The following is a 20,000-nucleotide window of genomic DNA, read 5'->3' on the forward strand; positions in this document are numbered from 1 at the left end:
TTTTTAGTCGCAGGCCACAACCATGGCATCTGCAAACCCTCGCGCTGGCCTCCAACGGAGGTTTTAGAGCCAAAGCCATGTGGCTGACAGGATCTCTCGGTAACTAGAGTACATCCTCTCAGAGTCCGACTGACGTGGAAGAGCAGAGGAGAAGACTAAAAACAAAAATCCTACACAAGCTCACAGAGTGTCACGATTGTAGAATAACACTAAGAAACCAGCACACTGTCGCTCTTCCATTATCCCAGATTAAATGAAAGGATTGACAAAACCAACCTTTCAGTCAGAAGGTTCCTTTTTTAAAGTGTTGACTTTTTCTCTCTCTCTCTCTCTCTCTCTCTCTCTCTCTGAGCACCTGGACTTACGCATTGGGTGTTTTTATTATTGCAAAAGACACAATTAATGTGAACAGAATGAAGTGTCTCTGTTCCCGTTCTCCTCCTATCAGATTGATGGAGCTGGTAATGAGGTCATTATGACAGAAACCAGAGAGTGAAACTACTCCCCCAGCTGCAGTCCTCTGTCCTCCAGGTGAGGCCTGTCCGTCTGTCTGTCCACAGGCTTAGGCTGTCAAAGGGCTCAGTGTGAGCAGCCAGTTTCTTTACATCACACCCAAATATACACCGTTTGGGAAACTGTCCTCCATGTTGGCCTCATTCATTCTACAACACAAACATTCTACAGCATATGCATTCACAGTAGAATGTCTTCTCAAAAAAGATTCTCAAAAAACGATATTCTCAAACTGAGTTGTCAGTAATCTGAACAGGCCTAACACCCGGCGCCTGCCTCTGTCGAGCTGTGTAACCTGAGTTAGGAACAGGTCAGAGGTGAGTTATTGAACTTGAATTACACTGGGAAAGGCCCCCTGCCTCAAAGTGGGTTTGTTTGTGTTCTCCCCCTCTCAGAGTGCTGTTCAGTCTCCTTTAATGACTATTAATAATACACACCCTCAGACGTGTTTACACTGCATGTAACAGCACGGGCTGTGTGATCTTGCCTCAGAGACTAAGATGAGTGTGTGTGTGTGTGTGTGTGTGTGTGTGTGTGTGTGTGTGTGTGTGTGTGTGTGTGTGTATGTGCGTGGGTGAGTAAGTGTGTTTGTGTATGTATGTGTGTTTGTGTGTGTGTGTGTGTGTGTGTGTGTGTGTGTGTGTGTGTGTGTGTGTGTGTGTGTGCGTACATGTGCGTATTCCCTTTCAGTCCCTTCTCCCCCCACCCTTATTTTCCTCATTTCTGAAGTCTGTAGCCTGAAGGTAAGAACACCTGCCTTTTTTTTCTTCAATCTGAGATAAGACAATAGGAGGTGTAGAGGTGTCAGGTTACAGAGAGTGAGTGGGATAGTAGAGATCGAGACACGGTAAAACCCTCCTCCGTCTCGCCCACAAGGTCACCTCGACACTCCAGGTGTGAAACATGTTACAAAAACACTGTCTCTCATGGCGGCAGGAGAAGGAGGCTGAGAAGTTTCAGCATTCCGCTAAACTCATAATTTGACTTGATCTGTGCCGGGTCCCCCCTCTGTAAGTTGTGAAGTTTAGAAAGTATCGTTTTCAAGTGCACATGTTCCATGTTATGTTAGTCAGTATGGAGGAATTCAGGGTGAATGGACAATGAAGTTATTGAACAGAGAGAGAGAGGGAGGGAGAGAGGGAAAGAGAGAGGGGGGGGAGAGAGAGGGAGGGGGGGAGAGAGACAGACAGACAGACCTGGAGAGAGAGGGAGCGATTATGCCTAATAGCAAGCAGAGGGGCACCGCAGCAGTGAGTCAAAGTGATGCAATAGCCCCCTCTGCTGGTCACGTAACCACATTGTCACATAAAAACACATGAAACTGCTAACATGAAAGCCTTGTTCTTTTTATAGGATTAACCACATCCCTCATGTCTTTGAACAGCTCATACTCACTAAGTAGTAGTTAGGTCTGCCTGTCCTTACTCACTGTGTTATAAGGATGAGGGGGAGAGGAAGCCTTTGAACTTACCCCATTTAGAATCCTCAGGCTGATGGCTTTATAATACAGTAGTAGGTCCACTGTCATAAATAGCATGAATGCTATTTGTGTGACTAAATGTTTTCCACTTGCAGGTATAAAAGTAAACATAGAATCTATGATGTAGGATGCAAAGGAACGTTGAAAGCTGATTCGGTTTGGGTAGCAGTAAGTTCAGTGTTATAGAGCTCAACCATAAAATCCAATGCTAATTCAATTCTAATTGCATTCCTGTCGCAATCACCCATTGAACACTTTTCTAATAGAAATTATTAGACATTAGAGACTGTGTGTGTATTTGGAAACAGAAGCTTATTGCTGATATTTGTCCAGTTATTGGTCCATTATGGTTTTGTGAAAAATATGTTCACAGTCTTTTTAATTTCAAAGACGTAAAGCTGTAGCCTGAACATCTCATTATCAACCCCCAGGAGGATTGACCATGTTACTGGCCTCTGTGGCTTGCCTTTTGAGATGGATCTGCCTTATCACAGGGATGCAGGGCTACTGTGCTCTTTGTTCTTTGTTGATCAGTCACACACACACACACACACACACACACACACACACACACACACACACACACACACGCCCACACACGCACGCCCACACAGGCACACACACACACACACACACACACACACACACACACACACACACACACACACACACACTCATACACCCGCCCCCCCCCCCCTTACATGTTTCCTGCTTAGTGTAGTGGAAGTATCATCAGTCTGTTTTGGCTGAGTCAACCTCTGCTATCCTAGCATGCAGCACAGTCATCACTACTTGGTCATGCCAGGAAGAGCGCAGGTACAGGGTTTTCTAACCACAAACAGAGATACAGGGCATTGTAATTGTACATGTGTCATTGTCATCGTAACTGTATCCCTTAGCCTTAATACTATCCAGGAATCAACAACAAACAACTGAATCATATGCCAATTCTGACAACGCAGCAATGATTTTAGAATCCTTTGGCGACGTATGGCGATATTGTTCTAGTGACTATAGGCTACCCAGGGCGCACTAGCCACGGAGAGACAGACGGCGGCGCCAGAACACCAGTTTAGATGCTAAGGCCACAGCAGGGTTCATGTAGGGGACAATGCAGATAACAGCAAGTCAATTAGGGTGCTCTGCAGAGGTCCTGGTACAAATTGAACAACATGCCCACAGGCCTGTGATTTATTCATATTATTTCGAACTGTTCCCATCAGGACAACGCTTTAAAGTTCTTCTGGCCAAACAAAACACTTAAATCGTTCATTCCCCCCAAATCAAATCAGATCCATTTGTGTACAATTGTCCCAAAGTGCTTTACAACAGTAAAACAGAAACAACATTATTTGTTTGTGTTCCCTCTGCAATAACCATGCTAAACAAACAATAAGAACACAACTGCACTTTTTGCACAAGTCACGGCAGTATTTACAGCATTGTGTTCATGTGTCTGTTGTTTTTAAGAAACTGAATCAATGTCAAAGACAATTATCTGTATAAATGCTAATCGCATGGATGATCAAATCTGAATACTAGGTATACATAATTCAAAACAGCCCTATTACATCCTAAGTAATCAAGCATACCGTGTTTCATATTTTATTCAGATGGATGGGACTGGGCCCAATTTGAGGTTTTACTGAGCTCACCTTACCTATTGCCAATACTAATAGGTGTGTACGTGTTTGAACTTGAATCGTCCGTAACACCATGTCCAACCAAGCCTGAAGCATAACTGCCTTGAAAACCTGAAAACTCTGCAGTGTCTAAATAGTGTTTGGGGATGTTGAGAGTAGCAATTACTCCATTACATCTGCAACTGTAGCAGAGAGAACAGGGCGTGGTTGGGGTGGCTGGGGTCCCTGATGATCTTCCCAGCCTTCTTCTTGCACCTCTCAGAGTAGAGGTCCTGAATGGCTTGTAACTTGCGGCCTGTGATGTACTGGGCCGTTTTCACCACCCTCTGCTGGGCTTTACGGTTGAGAGTGGTGTAGCTGCCGTACCAGGAGGTGATACAGCCTGTCTTGATCACAGCATGGGAGTGGTGTGACCATGTTAAGTCCTCTGTGATGTGGACACCAAGGAATTTGAAGCTACTGACCCTCTCCACTGCAGCCCTGTCACTGCAGCCACTGCAGCCCTGTCAACCCCCCCGCTTCTCCTGAATTCCACTTCCAGCTCCTTAGTTTTGCTGTTCAGGGAGATGTTCAGTGCTGCGGCTCGAATTACATGAAATGCGTTTCTAAAAAGCTGCATTTTGCCAGGAGAGGGTCCTGGAGGACCTGGACTGTTATGGCCCTACCCAATTTGCTCTTTTGAGGTGGTGTGTCTGAGGAGGCGGGGCCATGGATGTGCTGCTCCTGCTGATTGGGCTAATGGGATGCACCTGTGGCCGATGACCTCCAAGCCCTTTAAAAAGACTGCAGCCAGGGAAAATGTTAGGTGGCCCTCTTCACAATGCCTACATTTTTTGTGTTGTTTGATTGTTGGTTGAACTTCTTTTAACTTTGTTGGGGTGGGTTTTGGTTTGTTGGTTTTCTCCCTGAGAAGTATGTTTGTCCTTTAGTTCTTTGCTTGGCAGGGTGGTGAGTATTGTTTTTCTTCTTTTGTTTTTCTGATCTGCCCTGCCACATTGCATAAACTGTTTAATTGTTTTTTGTGTACGTATGAGGGCTGACTATTAAAACATTACCCTTTCATACACCATTTCAGTGACTGACCATTTCATTATGGTGTGGCTGGCTTTATGTGTACGGCTTTAGTCCCTTTTCTTTTCTTGGGACACTTTCAGCCGTAACATGGACCCTCCACTCTAATATTATCAGGCCCGGCCCGTGGGTTTTGGTAGCCCTAAGCAAGATTTTGATTGTGTCCCAGCCTGCCACGTTTACATCGACGGGGGTAGCAGAGTTTTTGATTGACGCCTGGTAGCTTGTGCTAAATCGACGGAGTTGTGGCCCTAGGCAACTGCATAGACTGCTTATGCCAGCGGTCGGCCCTGAACATTATTCCCCTGTGGCTGAGCCACAAATGTGTGCAAATCCTAGAAATGGAAATGATTTATCGTCAAACGTGAAGAATTTATTTTAAAATATATATTTTGAACAGATGTTATTGTCACAAACTGTATAGATTTGGTTGGCACTTAAAGATGGATTTAGAATTGCATGAAATGCGCTTACATATTGTAGCGAACGGAGGGGCAGAGTAGCTTGCCCTAAGTGGGTATCGAATTTTACAAACCGGACAGTAAGACACAAATTAGCTTCAACAGTCACTTTATTGACAGAGACAGAGGCTGTGTTCGGAATAGCGTACTAGCATACTGCATACTAGCATACTCAATGAGTATATACTGCATACTGCCTACTAAATTCACAATAATAGTATAGTAGTATCCGAAAACCAGCCGACCATTATGCATACTCCATACTGCCTCCCAGAATGCCTCCCAGAATGCATTTCGCCGGGAGCAGCGAATTTAAACCTCCATTTTAAACCTCCATTAGCTAAAATATGTAATTTTGTGTGTGTTAACATGTCATTTTATGAAGTTTTAATATGTTTTCAGGCGAGAAAGTAACCACATATATTCCCAAAATGTGTCCAGTTTACCAAAATAACCCGTTTATATATCTGATCTGACGATTTTTTGCGTCTTCTGTTCGCTAGCTGCGTTCGTAAATTCGCCCTGGAAATATGATCAGCACTCATGGAATGCCTCTTGTCCAATCAAATTACCTGGTCCCTTTATGACGTTGCACCCAGTGTGCGCTCCGGCGCTCTCAGAGCGATTTTAACTTCTCCCTTCATCCAGGACACCTTGTGCATAGTCTACCCACAAATAGAGTGCTTATATAATAAAGTTCCATGAACAAGAGTGCTCCAGGCACAGGCATATGGATGCTTGGGGTCATGGTCCTCTTGCTCACGGCCATACTAGCCTGAATACGCCCGATCTCGTCCGACCTCGGAAGCTAAGCAGGGTTGGTGCTGTAAGCTTTTCGTTCCTCCGCGTTACCGAGGAGAGGCGCGTGCAGCGGCCGAGGAGAGTGCACTCTTTCGGATAGACAGATTTATGCATGCTCTCGGGGTTCGAAACATAACTTCCCGGGGTGCCAGTGGGTTGGTTGATGCCTCAAAATGACCGTACAGCGATGGTGGAGTTAGCAAAGTAGTATTGTGTTTTTACCACCTTCCTATCCGGTGTTATTCACGGACAAATACGGTGCCCGGGGCACACTCTTTGCGGGTTAATAACGTCGCTTTACCGGGGCTTACGGTGAAAATTCAAATGTGTCCGGACAGGCTAGAGGGGCGGGATCGTAAATCACTTTGAATGGAGTCGATTGGAGACCCCCATCGATGTCGACACTGCTCGGCATAGGCTACTGCTGCTAGCTTACTATATTGTTGTCTTAACAGTTGGTAAAATAACATGATTAAAATAAATATATATGAGCAATAACATATCGTGGGCAAGCACTACAACCAACTTGTCCGTCTGAAGCTACAATACTGGGATCATTCGTGATTGGGCTACAAACAGTCAAATACTAGGTGAACATGTATGTAAGACACAAATAAACTTGGATTTCATGCATTTCAAGTGGCATATTTGTAATCATGACGATGTAGTCATGTCTAAGAATGCATTTCACCATGTTAATGTTAATTATTGTTAATACATGTTAATTCCCAGTATAGTGAAAATACCACCGCTCATCCGTGATCAGACTTAGCTGGGGTGCTGCAGCTGAAGAGTATCAAATAGAGTGCAAAAAAGCAGCATCTGCACACTAAAATCTGTGCAAAAAAACTGTTTATTGCAAGCTTTCGGTCCCCGGGCTATCGGACAATGTAAACAAAAGCTGTATGACAAGTTTGTATGACGCAGTTTGACGAGGCTGAAAGCGCACAGGGTTGCCAGATGGGATTGACAATTTACAGACTAAACTTTCTATAACCTCAAAATCAAGTAGCCCATTCGGCGGTAACCCGCCCCATCTGGCAACCCTGGACGCAACTCTGGAGTAGGGTCCATCTGCGCGCAACAAATCCAACACCCGGAAATGTGTTATGCAAATATGCAGGCGCGGTATGATGACGTATGGTACATCACATTTCCGGGTGATGGATTTGATGCGCGCAGCGCAGATGGATACACTAGGAGTAAACCATGAATCGCCTTACTACGGCCTTACTACGGTGAAAACTACGGAAAAAAACTAATATGTAGAGTACAGTCCTATCAATTGTTCGAAAAGGAGTAGGAAGAAGCCTGTCCTACCCCTGTTTATACTTAACAATTATGCTTACATTATATAATCCAATTAATTAATACATATATTTCAGTATCATCCGTTCTAATACTTTTTCATTAAAAATAATTTAAACCTTTTTTTAAATAGAGCAATAGAGCAATATTTCTGCTTTCCTTCATATTTTCTTCATATTTTTGACATTAGGAACAAGTTATTAGTGTGATCACGATATCCGACCTCATGTACAATCTGTACTGCAGTAAAAATGTGGAACGCCCTTCCTATAATCTTAAAGGAGTGCAAAACACTGCCCACCTTCAAAACCACTCTCAAAAAACATTTACAGGAGGCTGCAATCCGTAACTGGACCCTCTAAATCAAAAATCAGATTAAAAGACCCGAACTACCCACTGTACATACTTTGTGTTTTGTCCCCCGCCCCCACCTGTGGTGTATGTCCCCACCTGCCCTACCCGCTGTACATACCTGATGTTTTGTTGTATTGTTCTTCCCATGATGGATGTATTTTTATCTTGTAGATAGTAATAGTTATTTGTCTGTATTATCTTGTAGATAGTACTAGTTTGTTTTGTCGGTCTTACATGTAACGATGAATTGAGAATCAAGGACCCCAATTGAAATAAGCCAGTGGCTTTCTTGGGTTTTTATCCTGTTAGTTGACCTTGTATGTAATATGTACTTTCATGTACCTACTTCTGCAAATCTTCTAATAAAGTTTTCAATCAATCAATCAAAATCCTCATAGCTTTTTTCTGTAGTGTAATCAATGGGTTTAAAGTGCTTTTATATTCATTTCCCCATATCTCCACACAGTAACTCAAATAGGGTAAGACAAGACAACAATATAGAGTATACAACATCCTCTGTTCCAGAATATGTTTTGCCCTGCACAATACTGCAATACTCCTTGATACTTTGGATCTAACGTATCTTATATGAGATTTCCAACAGAATTTACTGGGCTTAAAGTGCAGACTCTCAGCTTTAGGTTAAGGGTATTCACATCCAAATTGAAGGAAGGGTTTATGAATTATAGCTCTTATGTATAATAACCAAAAGTAATTAGACAATTGACTCAAAAGCTGTTTCATGGGCCAGTGTGGGCTATTTATTCCTTCATTATTTCTTTATCAATTAAGCAGGTAAAAGGTCTGAGTTGATTCCAAGTGTGGCATTTGCATTTGGAGGCTGTTGCTGTATACGCACAACATGCAGTCAACAGAGCTCTCAATGCAACTGAAACAGGCCATCCTTAGGCTGTAAAATGCACTTCAATTACATCTGGATTGTTTCATTTCAAATCCTTTGTGGTGGCATACAGAGACAAAATTATGGAAATTGTGTCACTGTCCAAATACTTCCAGACCTAACTGTATATAAATAAAAGAATGTCAATGACCCAGGTGAGGGACTTTATTAGGTCAAACAGGTTTGAGGGGTCAGGCAAAGGACTTGGTGGAGTCAGGCAAGGGTCAGGCGATCATCGTTGTAATCCATGGAGCAGGGCAGGAACCGTGGTGCAAGGTGCTGGGCTGGAGGTGTCCATGGTGCTGAGTGCACACTGATGAGCTAAATAAAACATTCTATTTCTGATGTCAACAGCACTAGGGCTCCTTCACAAAACCCTTACTGGAATCTTCATACACTCTGTGAATTAGTCTTTACTTTCTGATGAGTCAACAGCAATAACCCCATCCAGTGCGACATGTAGATAGCATATATTTAGAATATGTAAAATGCAAACACCAGAAATGCAAGAAAGTTTATGAGGTATACCAAATGGAATTAATAACAAGTGTTACAACCCTTCTGTCTAGAGTAAAATAAGGGCCTAACAGGGTAGAGTGCAGAATGTACAGGTGTGTTGCAACACAAATGCCCAAAAAAAGTGTACAAGGGATCAAATCAATTCAAGCTTTATTTGTATAGCGCATCTCACAAGATACGACTCAATGCGCTTCAATCAAGACATCATTGCTGATTGCACTTTAGCACAAGTGCTCTTTCAACATTGTCTCTATGGTCTTTCAGCTTCCTTTTCTTCTCACATTTTCGACCATATAATGGTGAGACAGCTGCTTCTCACTGTTGAGACAAAATGTTATAAAGAAGTGATTAATAATTAATTTAAGAAACTCACATTCATCAGTGGTTGCAAACTGTCATGGAATTTGTATTAGCACTCTCCTCATGTTTCCAAAATGCATTGCAAATGCAATGCACTAACAAGTCATTGGTCACTCTTCGTTGGTGTTGAACTTGTTGAGCCCTTTCCTAAAATAATAATACAGTGCTTAACCATGTTACAATGAAAAGGTGCAGTTAAGTACTGAATGAGTCACTCACTTTCTTTCCTTGATCATTCTACCTCAAGTGTCCTGATAGAAAGTGTGGTTTCACTTTCCAGGCTTCTGACATCTTTGTCCCTGGTAACAGGATACACACATAAGGATGACTATGTGTACAGCTGTGAATGGTGGATAGTATGTTTGTATGCAATAAACTTCATTCACACTAACCAATTCTTTAGGAGGAAAGCTGTAAGGCCTCTTGAAGTACGTGTGGTCCTCGTCAGTGTCCAGTGGCATCTGTACAGAGTCCACCATTATTGCCAGTATGTTTTACATGCATGGAGTATGTGTTTTAGGAGCAGTAGCCCATTCAGAAACAGGCACACGGTCATAGATACTTAGTGAGAGATGCACTGACCATGGTGTTGCTTGCATGACTCCTTTTAACACTTGAATAGGTCCTGAATACAGGTGGGACACTGTCGTGAAGGGTCGCTCTGCCTTCCTCACTAAAGTGAGCAAACTTCCTTCCATATCTGAAATTAACACACATTATCTTCACCGGAAGGTTGAATTGTAGGGCCAGGTGTTACCCCAAAGTCCTCTTGATAATAAATGTACAAATACAATTATTATTTTTGTAGCACTGCAGCATACCCTTCCAGCCCAATGTTTTCCACCAGGACAATACACCACCACCTTCTCAGGAGAGACATGTCATCCTAAAGAAAGAGCAGTTACTCAATTTGCATTCAAAGTCTTATAGCATATTGATATAATGGGTTCTTGTTTTCTTAATACTTACAATGCTGAAGTCAAAGGTAGCCTCCATGGCGAAATACCAGGCATACTGTAATGAGAAAAGACACAAAGACAAGATTACCATGTGACAGCTTATAACTCAGTGAGAAGGTAGTCACACACATCCAATGAAATGTACATGGCTGATAACTCCATAGGAAAGTGATATGAGAGGTCTGCACACATGAATGTTCCTTAATACCTTTTATTGCACACCTTTTTATTTGCAAATGCACAAACAGAATGTTGGTCAGGACTAAGTGGTGGTCAGTCATTGTTACATACATTTACACATTTTTTTGATGGTTTTAAGGAACAATCAAGTGTGCCATATCACTTGGTGGCATTACCATAACTCACCATTATCATGAAGACACCACAGTCATTGCCACTGGTCTGCCTCGGAAGCCCCTGTACGAAGAAAAGTTAGTTAGAGAATAGTAGGTAATTATGACTATAGCTATAATATGATAGTAACATTCAAACAATACCTCCAAATCCAGACCAGTCTTCTCTGTCCAGGATCCCGCAACAATTTTCTCAGCAACACCCCTGGGCAACCAAGAATAAAACTAAGTCAAACAAAGAAGTACACACCTCCTACAGGAGAGAAAAAAGGAACAACATTCGTACCACTGCTGCTTCAGAACCACTTCACACCATGCAAGTCGGTCGATCATGCTTATTTGCAAAAGTTCAATGAGGAGGATTTCTCTGTGTTTCTCTTTCCTTGTGTTGGAAATGTGTCTATTTAAGTCCACTCCAGCTTTCGGGAAGCCAATCCTTTCTGAATGTTGGACAAACAATCAGTACATAATGCATGCATTGCCACAATGCCTCCTGATTGAACACAAGTCTTTAGAAATGGCAGTAACATTAGACAGGTCAGGGGACCGCCAGGACACACATCATAGGCAGGTCAGGGGACCGCCAGGACAAACATCATAGGCAGGTCAGGGGAACGTGACCGCCAGGACACACATCATAGGCAGGTCAGGGGAACGTGACCGCCAGGCAGGTCAGGGGAACGTGACTGCCAGAGCAAAAAATATTTGGGGCAACCTTAATAGTGTTCTGTAGGCTTCAGAGGTGAATCCCCTTGGAGTTTTGAAATACTGCGAATCTAGAAAGAAAATTTCTTTCTGGTGTGGCCTCATTACCTACAGGGAATAACGCATTCTGGACAATAAGCAAAAAGGACACTTTGGGGGTAATACAATAGACACAAACTCACAAGCAAATGGCATATGAAGGTTAAAGCTGAGAAATGCTCAACTACATTGTATGTCTTTATAATCTACTACTGTGGATGTCATATGTTGCATATAAAGTTATGCTCTGTATATATATATATATATATATATATATATATATATATATATATATATATATATATATATATATATATATATATATATATATATAACAATTGATAGGACTGTACTCTACATATTAGTTTTTTTCCGTAGTTTTCACCGTAGTAAGGCCGTAGTAAGGCGCATCAAATCCATCACCCGGAAATGTGATGTACCATACGTCATCATACCGCGCCTGCATATTTGCATAACACATTTCCGGGTGTTGGATTTGTTGCGCGCAGATGGATACTATAGGAACTCTGCAACTCTGGACGCGTAATGCATTTTGGGAAATAGGAGCCGAGCTAGTGTCCATCAAAACCGACTTAAATTTTACCGGAAATAACTGCTCGCCTACTAAATTTCTCGCATACTCAAATCTCGCATACTGTACAGTTCGAACGTACTACATACTCAAAATCTACGTCATATCTAGTATGAGTAGTATGCTAGTACGCTATTCCGAACACAGCCAAAGACTTACTTCACAATGGGGTCATCAAACCAAACAGCCATGGTTTCAATACTTGCACACAAAGCATGCTGGGAACAGGAAGGCACAATGCTAAAAGTGTAGCCCTGTTGGTACAATATTTTCTGGATTTTGGAGAGATGTTTTGAAGAAAGAAATTATCATATTAAAGGAAATGCGGTATAAAATGTCACTGTAAAATGTTGGCCCTCCAGTATTTCAGCTACAATGTGGCCCTTGCCCAAGTATAGCATTATAGTTAAATACAGTCAGGCACAATACCAGATTGTACTACATTATACTACAACCAACAAGTTAGCCTGTGTGCAACACTGCCCCCAAAGAAATGTGTACAGTGCTGGCATCTCAAGGGCTGTCCATAACCTTTGGCTGGGGTGTAGTGTCACCAGTTGGTGCATGAAGCAGGGTGAAAAGGTGACAATCTTGGGATAGGCAAAATGTAGCTTATCTTGGCAGCTCCCCAAACCCATGACACTACAGTATGATACGCCATAGGGTTGGTGCTATTCTGTATGTAGCACACAGAGCTATGTGACCTCTCTTTTGATTGAAAGATGCATTACATTACAGTAATTCAGTGTATTTCTCTCACATGACTCCATGTCCTTCGTAGAGGATGAAAATTGTTTACTATATTAAATGGTGTAAATGGTAACTGGACTGAATTATATAGTGCCTTATTCCAAAGCACTTAACAATGGTCTCTCATTCACCCATTCACTCACACCAATCATCATGAAGTGCTTCGAGAAACTAGTCCGGGCCCACATAGTCACACGCCTCCCGCCCAACCTGGATCCATACCAGTTCGCCTACAGAGCCCACAGGTCCACAGAGGACGCCATCGCGACGACTCTCCACGCCACTCTATCCCACCTGGAGAGGGGAAACAGCTACGCGAGACTGCTCTTTGTGGACTTCAGCTCTGCCTTCAACACCATCCTTCCAGACAGGCTAATGACCAAACTACTAGACCTGGGACTATCACACTCTATATGTGCATGGATCAATGACTTCCTGTCCGACCACCCCCAGAGGGCTCTGAGGTCCAGCCCCTGCTCATCGACGGAGAGAGCGTGGAGAGAGAGAGAGTCTCAACCCTCCGATTCCTGGGGGTGCACATACAGGATGACCTGTCCTGGAAGAACAACACAGCAGCCACCATCAAGAAGGCACAACAGCGGCTCTACTTCCTGAGAGTCCTCAGGAAGGAACACAACAAGCAGGAGATACTGGTGGCCTTCTACCGCTGCGCAGTGGAGAGCATCCTCACCTACTGCATCTGCAACTGGTTCTCCAGCTGCACAACCGCAGAGAGAAATGCGCTACAGAGAGTCGTGAGAACAGCCCAGAAGATCACCGGCGCCCCCCTCCCCTCTCTGGAAGAGCTGTACAACACACGCTGCCTCAGGAAGGCCTCCAAGATCTCCAGAGACCCATCCCACCCTGGGTACGAACACTTTGCCCGGCTGCCCTCGAAAAGGCGGTACAGGACCATGGGCGCAAGGACAAACAGACTGAAGCTCAGCTTCTACCCCAGGGCCATCCAGGCCCTGAACACAGCAAAGACCTAGGTTCTGGGCCCTGGACAGTCTGGATGGATTGATGGCAGCTGCTGGATTGAAAAAATCAGGTGTAGTGCTGAGGCACAAATGTGTACATTTCAAGCCTGCAAACTGCGACACTTTAAATGAATGTGCAATAACACTATGTGCAATATGACAACCCTAGTCGTTTTATCTGTACAGTATAGTATAGTGGATAGTGTACATAGCCTTTATTTATGTAAACCAGCTCCTTTCCCTTCTTTTTTTTTTTTTTTTTTTCCTAGCACCAGGGGAGCCACCCCTCCCACATTTCGTTGTTTGGTACCTGTACTATAGCAATGACAATAAAGACCATTCATTCATTCATTCACACACCCATGGCAGCATGCCATGCAAGGAGGGAGCAATGGCATTTAGTGTCTTGCCCAAGGACACCTCGACATGTGGCCAGCCGGGGTTCGAACCTCCGATCTGCCGACCTTGCAATCATTAGACGCCGGCTCTACCTCCTGCGACTTCTTATGCAAATGTCTTTGACCAATAATGCATTTAATTCTGCTGTCTGTGATTCTTATGTTGTTTCTTAGGGGCAGCTGTGGCGCAGGAGGTAGAGCCGATGTCTAATGATCGCAAGGTTGGCAGATCAGTGGTTCGAGCCCCGGCTGGCCACATGTCGAAGTGTCCTTGGGCAAGACACTGAACCCCAAATTGCTCCCAGTGAGCGGGCCAACACCTTGCATGGTATCTTGCCGCCATTGGTGTGTGAATGGGTGAATGAGAGGCCGTTGTAAAGCGCTTTGGATAAAGGCGCTATATAAGTGCAGTTCATTTACCATTTCTTTCAGAGCCTGTCAGCCTAATGTGCACAATGCTAAGACAGGAAGGGTCAATCAAATGACCATGTACAGTACCCGTTCAAAATCCATATTTAATTGCTCTCATCATACAATAATTATAATTGCCATTATAAATAGCCCTTTGAGAGGCAGATTTTTAAGCTGCATGTTTTCCTTCCCCTGGGCTGTCATGTTGACAGGAGTCTGTCCAGGGACTGGTCCCAGACCTGTCAGTGGTAATCAATCAATAATGACGCAAGACAAGCCCATAGTGCCTACATTGCAGATGGACATGAATTCTGTCAGTTAAATGTTGACAGGTTTGATGTGTCTGACAGTATAGTGACCACTGAGGTGATTGTTGGAGGCAGTTTGGGTATTGTGACTTACTTTTAGGAAATTTCACAAGCAGTGTGGGTGGCTTAATTCCCAGAAGGGCACTATTTTCAAACAGCAAAGTAAAAAGTTGTTTGTCCTGAAGGCTGTGACAATGTCTGGAGAAGTTGTTTACTTTTCAGAAGTTGATCATAAAAGAGCTCAGGGCCTGAGTGGGCAGAACCATGGAGTCAGGCATCGATTGTCACAGAGATGTGAAATGACTTCCCAGATCAAATCAAGGCAAGAGACCAAAGTGTGGCTCAAAGCATTAACATCACACAGAATAGGAGATGATTGATGTGACTGTGTGATCAGTGTATTAATATTACAGTCGCTCATTTGGCTTACCTGCACATAGTTTACCTGGGAGGATTGAGAATTTACTGACAAACAATACTAGACAGAGACAGATAATCACCATACATCGTGTGTGTGTGTGTGTGTGTGTGTGTGTGTGTGTGTGTGTGTGTGTGTGTGTGTGTGTGTGTGTGTGTGTGTGTGTGTGTGTGTGTGTGTGTGTGGTGGGGGGGGGGGGGGGGGGGGGGGGGGGGGGGGGGGCGCGCGCGAGAGAGAGAGAGAGAGAGAGAGAGAGAGAGAGAGAGAGAGAGAGAGAGAGAGAGAGAGAGAGAGAGAGAGACAGAGTTGCTTTGAGCGCAGGGAGGCGCTCGATCACAGCGCGCATTGAACCTGTCCCCGCATTGACTGTCTTTAAATATGAGTGCAGAGTCTCACTCATTCAGTCCTCTCTCTCTTTCCCCACTGCATCAACCTTCAACCGAGGAGCTCCAAGCTGCATGTCGCTTTCGGTCAGTTCAGTCCACTGCGCCGACGTCCGCTCCAAAGATCTTCAGAGCCGAGACCGGCCACCATATGCGGGGATGAGACACTAGCAACAGTAGGGCTTCAATTAGCCTCCCGTGCCTCTGATTGGAAGGGTAGTTTAGAACTTGGATTGTGAGAGGAGGAGTGAAGGAGAGAAGGAGAAAAGGGAATAGACCGTTTCTTCCGTGCTGTCCGTTAGGAAGAGTAGATGAGTCAATGGCCGGGGCACAGCCTGGAGTTCACGCGCTGCAGCTCAAGCCCGTGTCCGTGTCCGAGAGCCTGAGAAAGGGCAACAAATTCATGAAATGGGAAGATGTAAGTACCGGCTGTCACTGTTGCTTTTCTAACAAACTAGTGACTGTTGTGTGGGCTATTTCTCTCACGTAAGCTGTGTGTTTGTTACATATTTACCACACTATTGTTACAAAATTGTTACACATTTACTGTCTAGTAGTGCAACAGTAACATTAGCTCTTACTGGCAACATAGGCGACAATTGTGGGCGACAATGTCAAACGCACGCAAATACAGTCTACATGCATTTCTGGTTAACATTTTTAACATTTGTGTGTGTGTGTGTGTGTGTGTGTGTGTGTGTGTGTGTGCGCGCGCGCGCATGCACGCGCGTTCATTGGTCTGAATTAACCGTGTTACAAATAACACAATAGACTGGCATTGTACCCGTTATGGCTCTTAAAGATAAAGCTCCATGTGCATCCTCAGTGCACTAGGCTCCCGTTCGCGGTTATAAAGATCGGGTTGAATAACGACCGTGCTTTTATTGGTATCATTAGTTACTATTCAGATGCTGCCAGTCTGTGCTGCGAGATGACCTTGATTAAAATTGATAACTCATCACCGTCAAGCACGTTGTTGGCCACCCATAAGATTGCATTAAGAGCAGGCTACTGCAGGGCTCTACGTGTTGCATCTCCGTCCTATCAGGAGAAGTGAGGGAAACAAAGAAATACAGAAATAATGATGATAATAATCATTTTCACTTGATAATTATAAGAATTACGCGTAGACCCATAAAGAGTTGTCTCTAAACACGGTTGTTTAGACATGGTTGCAATAATTGAAACGTATTAAATACATTGATACAACTGATCACTGATTTCTTGTTATGTATAAGTGAACTTGTGACGCAGAACCTGGATGGTTTCAGTCTCACATGTAAATATTGGAAATGTTGATCACCTGATGCGGTATGCCTAGTGTTGTCACTGTTCAACGTTGTAACGGACACAAACAAGAACATTATTTCCGTAATGAGGGTAGTGTCGATGGACTGTTCATATACTTGACGTATTGAAAGTGTACATTATGCAATGTGCCTGTTTGAGACATCAACAGAAGGATATCCTTACGCTATATTCTCATTATTATTATTATTACTCCTACATTTCCGCATGGCCAGCCTTGGCAGTGAATTCTCTTGATTGACCAATATGCTTATTCTCTGTTATGACAAAAGACTGCACTGTTGCAAGTGTACACTTAGCCTATCACCTGTCAGTCAGTTTCGTCCATAGAGTCAAAATATACCCCCAAAATAGCTGTATAGTTGTTTCACAGCTGTATCACACATCTGGACTAATGCACTCCCACTCCCCTTTCTCAGTTGGTATGTTGTGAGAAGGGGTGTGAGATACACGTGTGTTTCCCCAGGCATGCATGTGGCGTGTTCTAGCTGTGTTTGTGTGGCGTGTTGATGGGCCAGTCATATGGCCTCACTCCAGACCAGATCCCACTACCCAACAGGCCTTTCCTGAGACACATCGCTGCTGCTTTCTCACAGTTTATGTTCCATGTCACTCCTTCCTTCCTCTTTTCATCTCCATCTCCAACAGTGGAAAGAGTGAGAGAGAAATAAGAAAGAGAAAAAGATATTTTAGATTTCATCAGAATTTTCTCTCGTCACCATTCTGTCCTCTATCTCAACCGGATGTAATGTGAAACCAGCATATACATGATGTGTGTGTATATAGTCTGGTGACCACCATGCATGCACCATGCATTAGCCCAGGCCCAGGCGCCTGAATTGAAGTGAAGTGAAGTGAAGCGAGCAGAGCTGACTGAGTGGTGAGATATTGAGACGAAATGGAAAGGAAATCTGCCCTGTGGGGTGGAAGTGGCATGTGGCAGGGAGAATACAGTTACTGTGACTGACACCACATCTGAGACGTTTCTGACATAGAGAGCCTCTACTCTACCCTGACCAGGCCAGTGACTGAGGGGCGTCAGCTGAAATTAGACCAGGGCTGAAACGCTGCAGAGAAGATTAGAGTAGGGATGAGGATGAGGAGGATGATGATGATGATGATGATAATGGTGATGAAGATGGGGATGATGATGATGATGATGATAATGGTGATGAGGATGGGCATGATGAGGATGATGATGATGATGATGATGATGATGATAATGGTGATGAAGATGGGGATGATGAGGATGATGATGATGATGATAATGGTGATGAGGATGGGCATGATGAGAATGATGATGATGATAAGGAGGATAAGGATGATGACGATAGTGATGATGATATCATTATCTGCCCTGCCTGTATGATGGTCTCCCTTGGAATAGAGATGGTTTATCTTAATAACGGGTTTAATTGAATTGAGTTATTTAATCACACATATCAGCATTCATGCAAGCATCATCAGAGAGCAGATTGGAAACATGCAGTACTTAAACCCTGCTGGATCCAACCTCCCCTAAGGTGATGGGTCATGGTACAGACCCACAGATTCATTAACAAAAAGGGGAAGAACCAATTCCGTGAGGGGGGATACTACTAGACACTACTTTGTCTGCTTGTTTCTACCCTCACTGAAAAGAAGAGATGAGACAAAACTTTGAGGCAAAAACCTGTTTAACCTCTATTTAGTCTGGTTGAGATACTATCTATTTTGCAAGAGAAATCTGTTCCTTTTAGCATTGATGAAAAATACCGTGAGAAAAAAACACAAATTTTCAGAGAAAAGAAAATTGGCGGCTGTAGTGCAGGGGATAGAGCCAACGTCGGCAGATCGGTGGTTCAAACCCCGGCTGGCCACATGTCGAGGTGTCCTTGGGCAAGACATTGAACCTCAAATTGCTCCCAAAGAGCAGGTCGGCACATTGCATGGTAGCTTGCCGTCATTGGTATGTGAATGTGTGTGGGAATAGGTGAATGATTGTAAAGCACTTTGGAATAAGGCGCTCTATAAGTCAGTCCATTTACCATTTATAAGAATGTGTCCAAAAAGTAGTTTTGCGTAGCCGTACCTCCAAATCACGTTGTTCTCATGCCTCCTTGCGAGGTCTGGAGTATTTTGTACTGAACTGGATCGAGTGATGGGAGAATGTGCTCACATTGGGTTTTACATTCCAAGAACGCCGCCCCCCCCCCCCCCACATGCCCTTTAGAACGGTTCCTTGTTGTTATGTGTGTCGTCTTTTCCGACCACTTAGGACTATTTTGTAGAGAGTTGTTGCCTATGCTAGCTTGCAACATTGAAGAAAATGGAAGAAAACCTGAAGGAAAAAAATGAATTGTGTTAACCGATTGGTTCGATGTGTTGTAAGGCTTTGTAGCTACATTCTGCAAAAGAATTCCCCTGGCATTCCGAACTAGGTCTCAACAAGGTTAGTGTAATAAGTAATTCACAAAGGCTTTTAGCTTGTACAATAAAAGTACTGTCAGGTTCTTTGAATGCCGACCCAGAAGTGAGTCTCCCTGAAGACTCTATAATAACATCATGTGTTTGTACTCGGGGATTCAAGACATTACGGAGAAGCGTGTGAAAATGTCTGTTTTCAGATCATTAGGCAGATTCTCACTGCCCAGAAGCCATCTTTAGCTCCCTCAGATGTTACACAACCCATCCATCAATCCACACAATCTTACCCATTAAGAGAATGTTGTTGCTTTTTATGATTGCATAGAATCATAAATCAGACACGCTAGGCTTTATGTGTCAATATTTTCATTAACACCTGAGTGCCAGCAAGTTATATGCACAATTCCAAACCTTCCCTAGTGCTGTGTCATTATGCACTGTATGTTACAGTCTGTCTAGTGCAGCCTGGTGTTAAAAAGAGATAAAAGAGATGCACTTGTTCACTTACATAATACATACAAGACTTCAGACAATCAGGACAAACGTTTCGCCAACACAGGCTTCATCAGTGTCTGATGA

At 43.6% G+C, this 20,000-nt stretch overlaps 2 protein-coding genes across 3 annotated transcripts in view; one reads left to right on the forward strand and one right to left on the reverse strand.

Moving 5' to 3' along the window:
• Positions 1-9,244: 9,244 nt before the first annotated feature.
• On the reverse strand, positions 9,245-11,129 carry LOC308166706 (uncharacterized protein). Of its 2 annotated transcripts, XM_080541031.1 has the most exons (9): positions 11,010-11,129; positions 10,868-10,928; positions 10,737-10,787; positions 10,381-10,425; positions 10,233-10,297; positions 9,994-10,111; positions 9,804-9,872; positions 9,653-9,710; positions 9,245-9,369 (listed from the first exon to the last, which is right to left on the reverse strand). In XM_080541031.1, the coding sequence occupies exons 1-8, from the start codon at positions 11,054-11,056 to the stop codon at positions 9,681-9,683; spliced, it is 486 nt and encodes a 161-aa protein (XP_080397157.1). In that variant the 5' UTR covers positions 11,057-11,129; the 3' UTR covers positions 9,245-9,369; positions 9,653-9,680. The 2 variants fall into 2 exon arrangements, with proteins under 2 accessions (XP_080397157.1, XP_080397158.1); XM_080541032.1 differs by lacking the exon at positions 9,653-9,710.
• Positions 11,130-16,026: 4,897 nt separating this feature from the next.
• plcb1l (phospholipase C beta 1-like) overlaps positions 16,027-20,000 on the forward strand; it is a gene marked incomplete at both ends in the record, with an annotated part of 147,655 nt that continues 143,681 nt past the window's right edge. Inside the window, one exon of the mRNA XM_080538783.1 lies at positions 16,027-16,125. Within this exon, the coding sequence (XP_080394909.1) occupies positions 16,027-16,125 (99 nt within the window). The remainder of the gene's footprint in view (positions 16,126-20,000) is intronic.

Source organism: Nansenia antarctica (genome assembly GCF_963989245.1).
Source record: "Nansenia antarctica genome assembly, chromosome: 1".
In the NCBI taxonomy this organism is placed as follows: Eukaryota; Metazoa; Chordata; class Actinopteri; order Argentiniformes; family Microstomatidae; genus Nansenia; species Nansenia antarctica.

Coding starts and splice junctions, on each gene's coding strand:
- LOC308166706 (XM_080541031.1), bottom strand. CDS start 11,056: ATGATCGACCGACTTGCATGGTGTGAAGTGGTTCTGAAGCAGCAGTG. Junction 10,298..10,380: donor CTACCTTTGACTTCAGCATT/GTAAGTATTAAG, acceptor CTCTTTCTTTAG/GATGACATGTCTCTCCTGAG. Junction 9,711..9,803: donor GCTTTCCTCCTAAAGAATTG/GTTAGTGTGAAT, acceptor TCCTGTTACCAG/GGACAAAGATGTCAGAAGCC.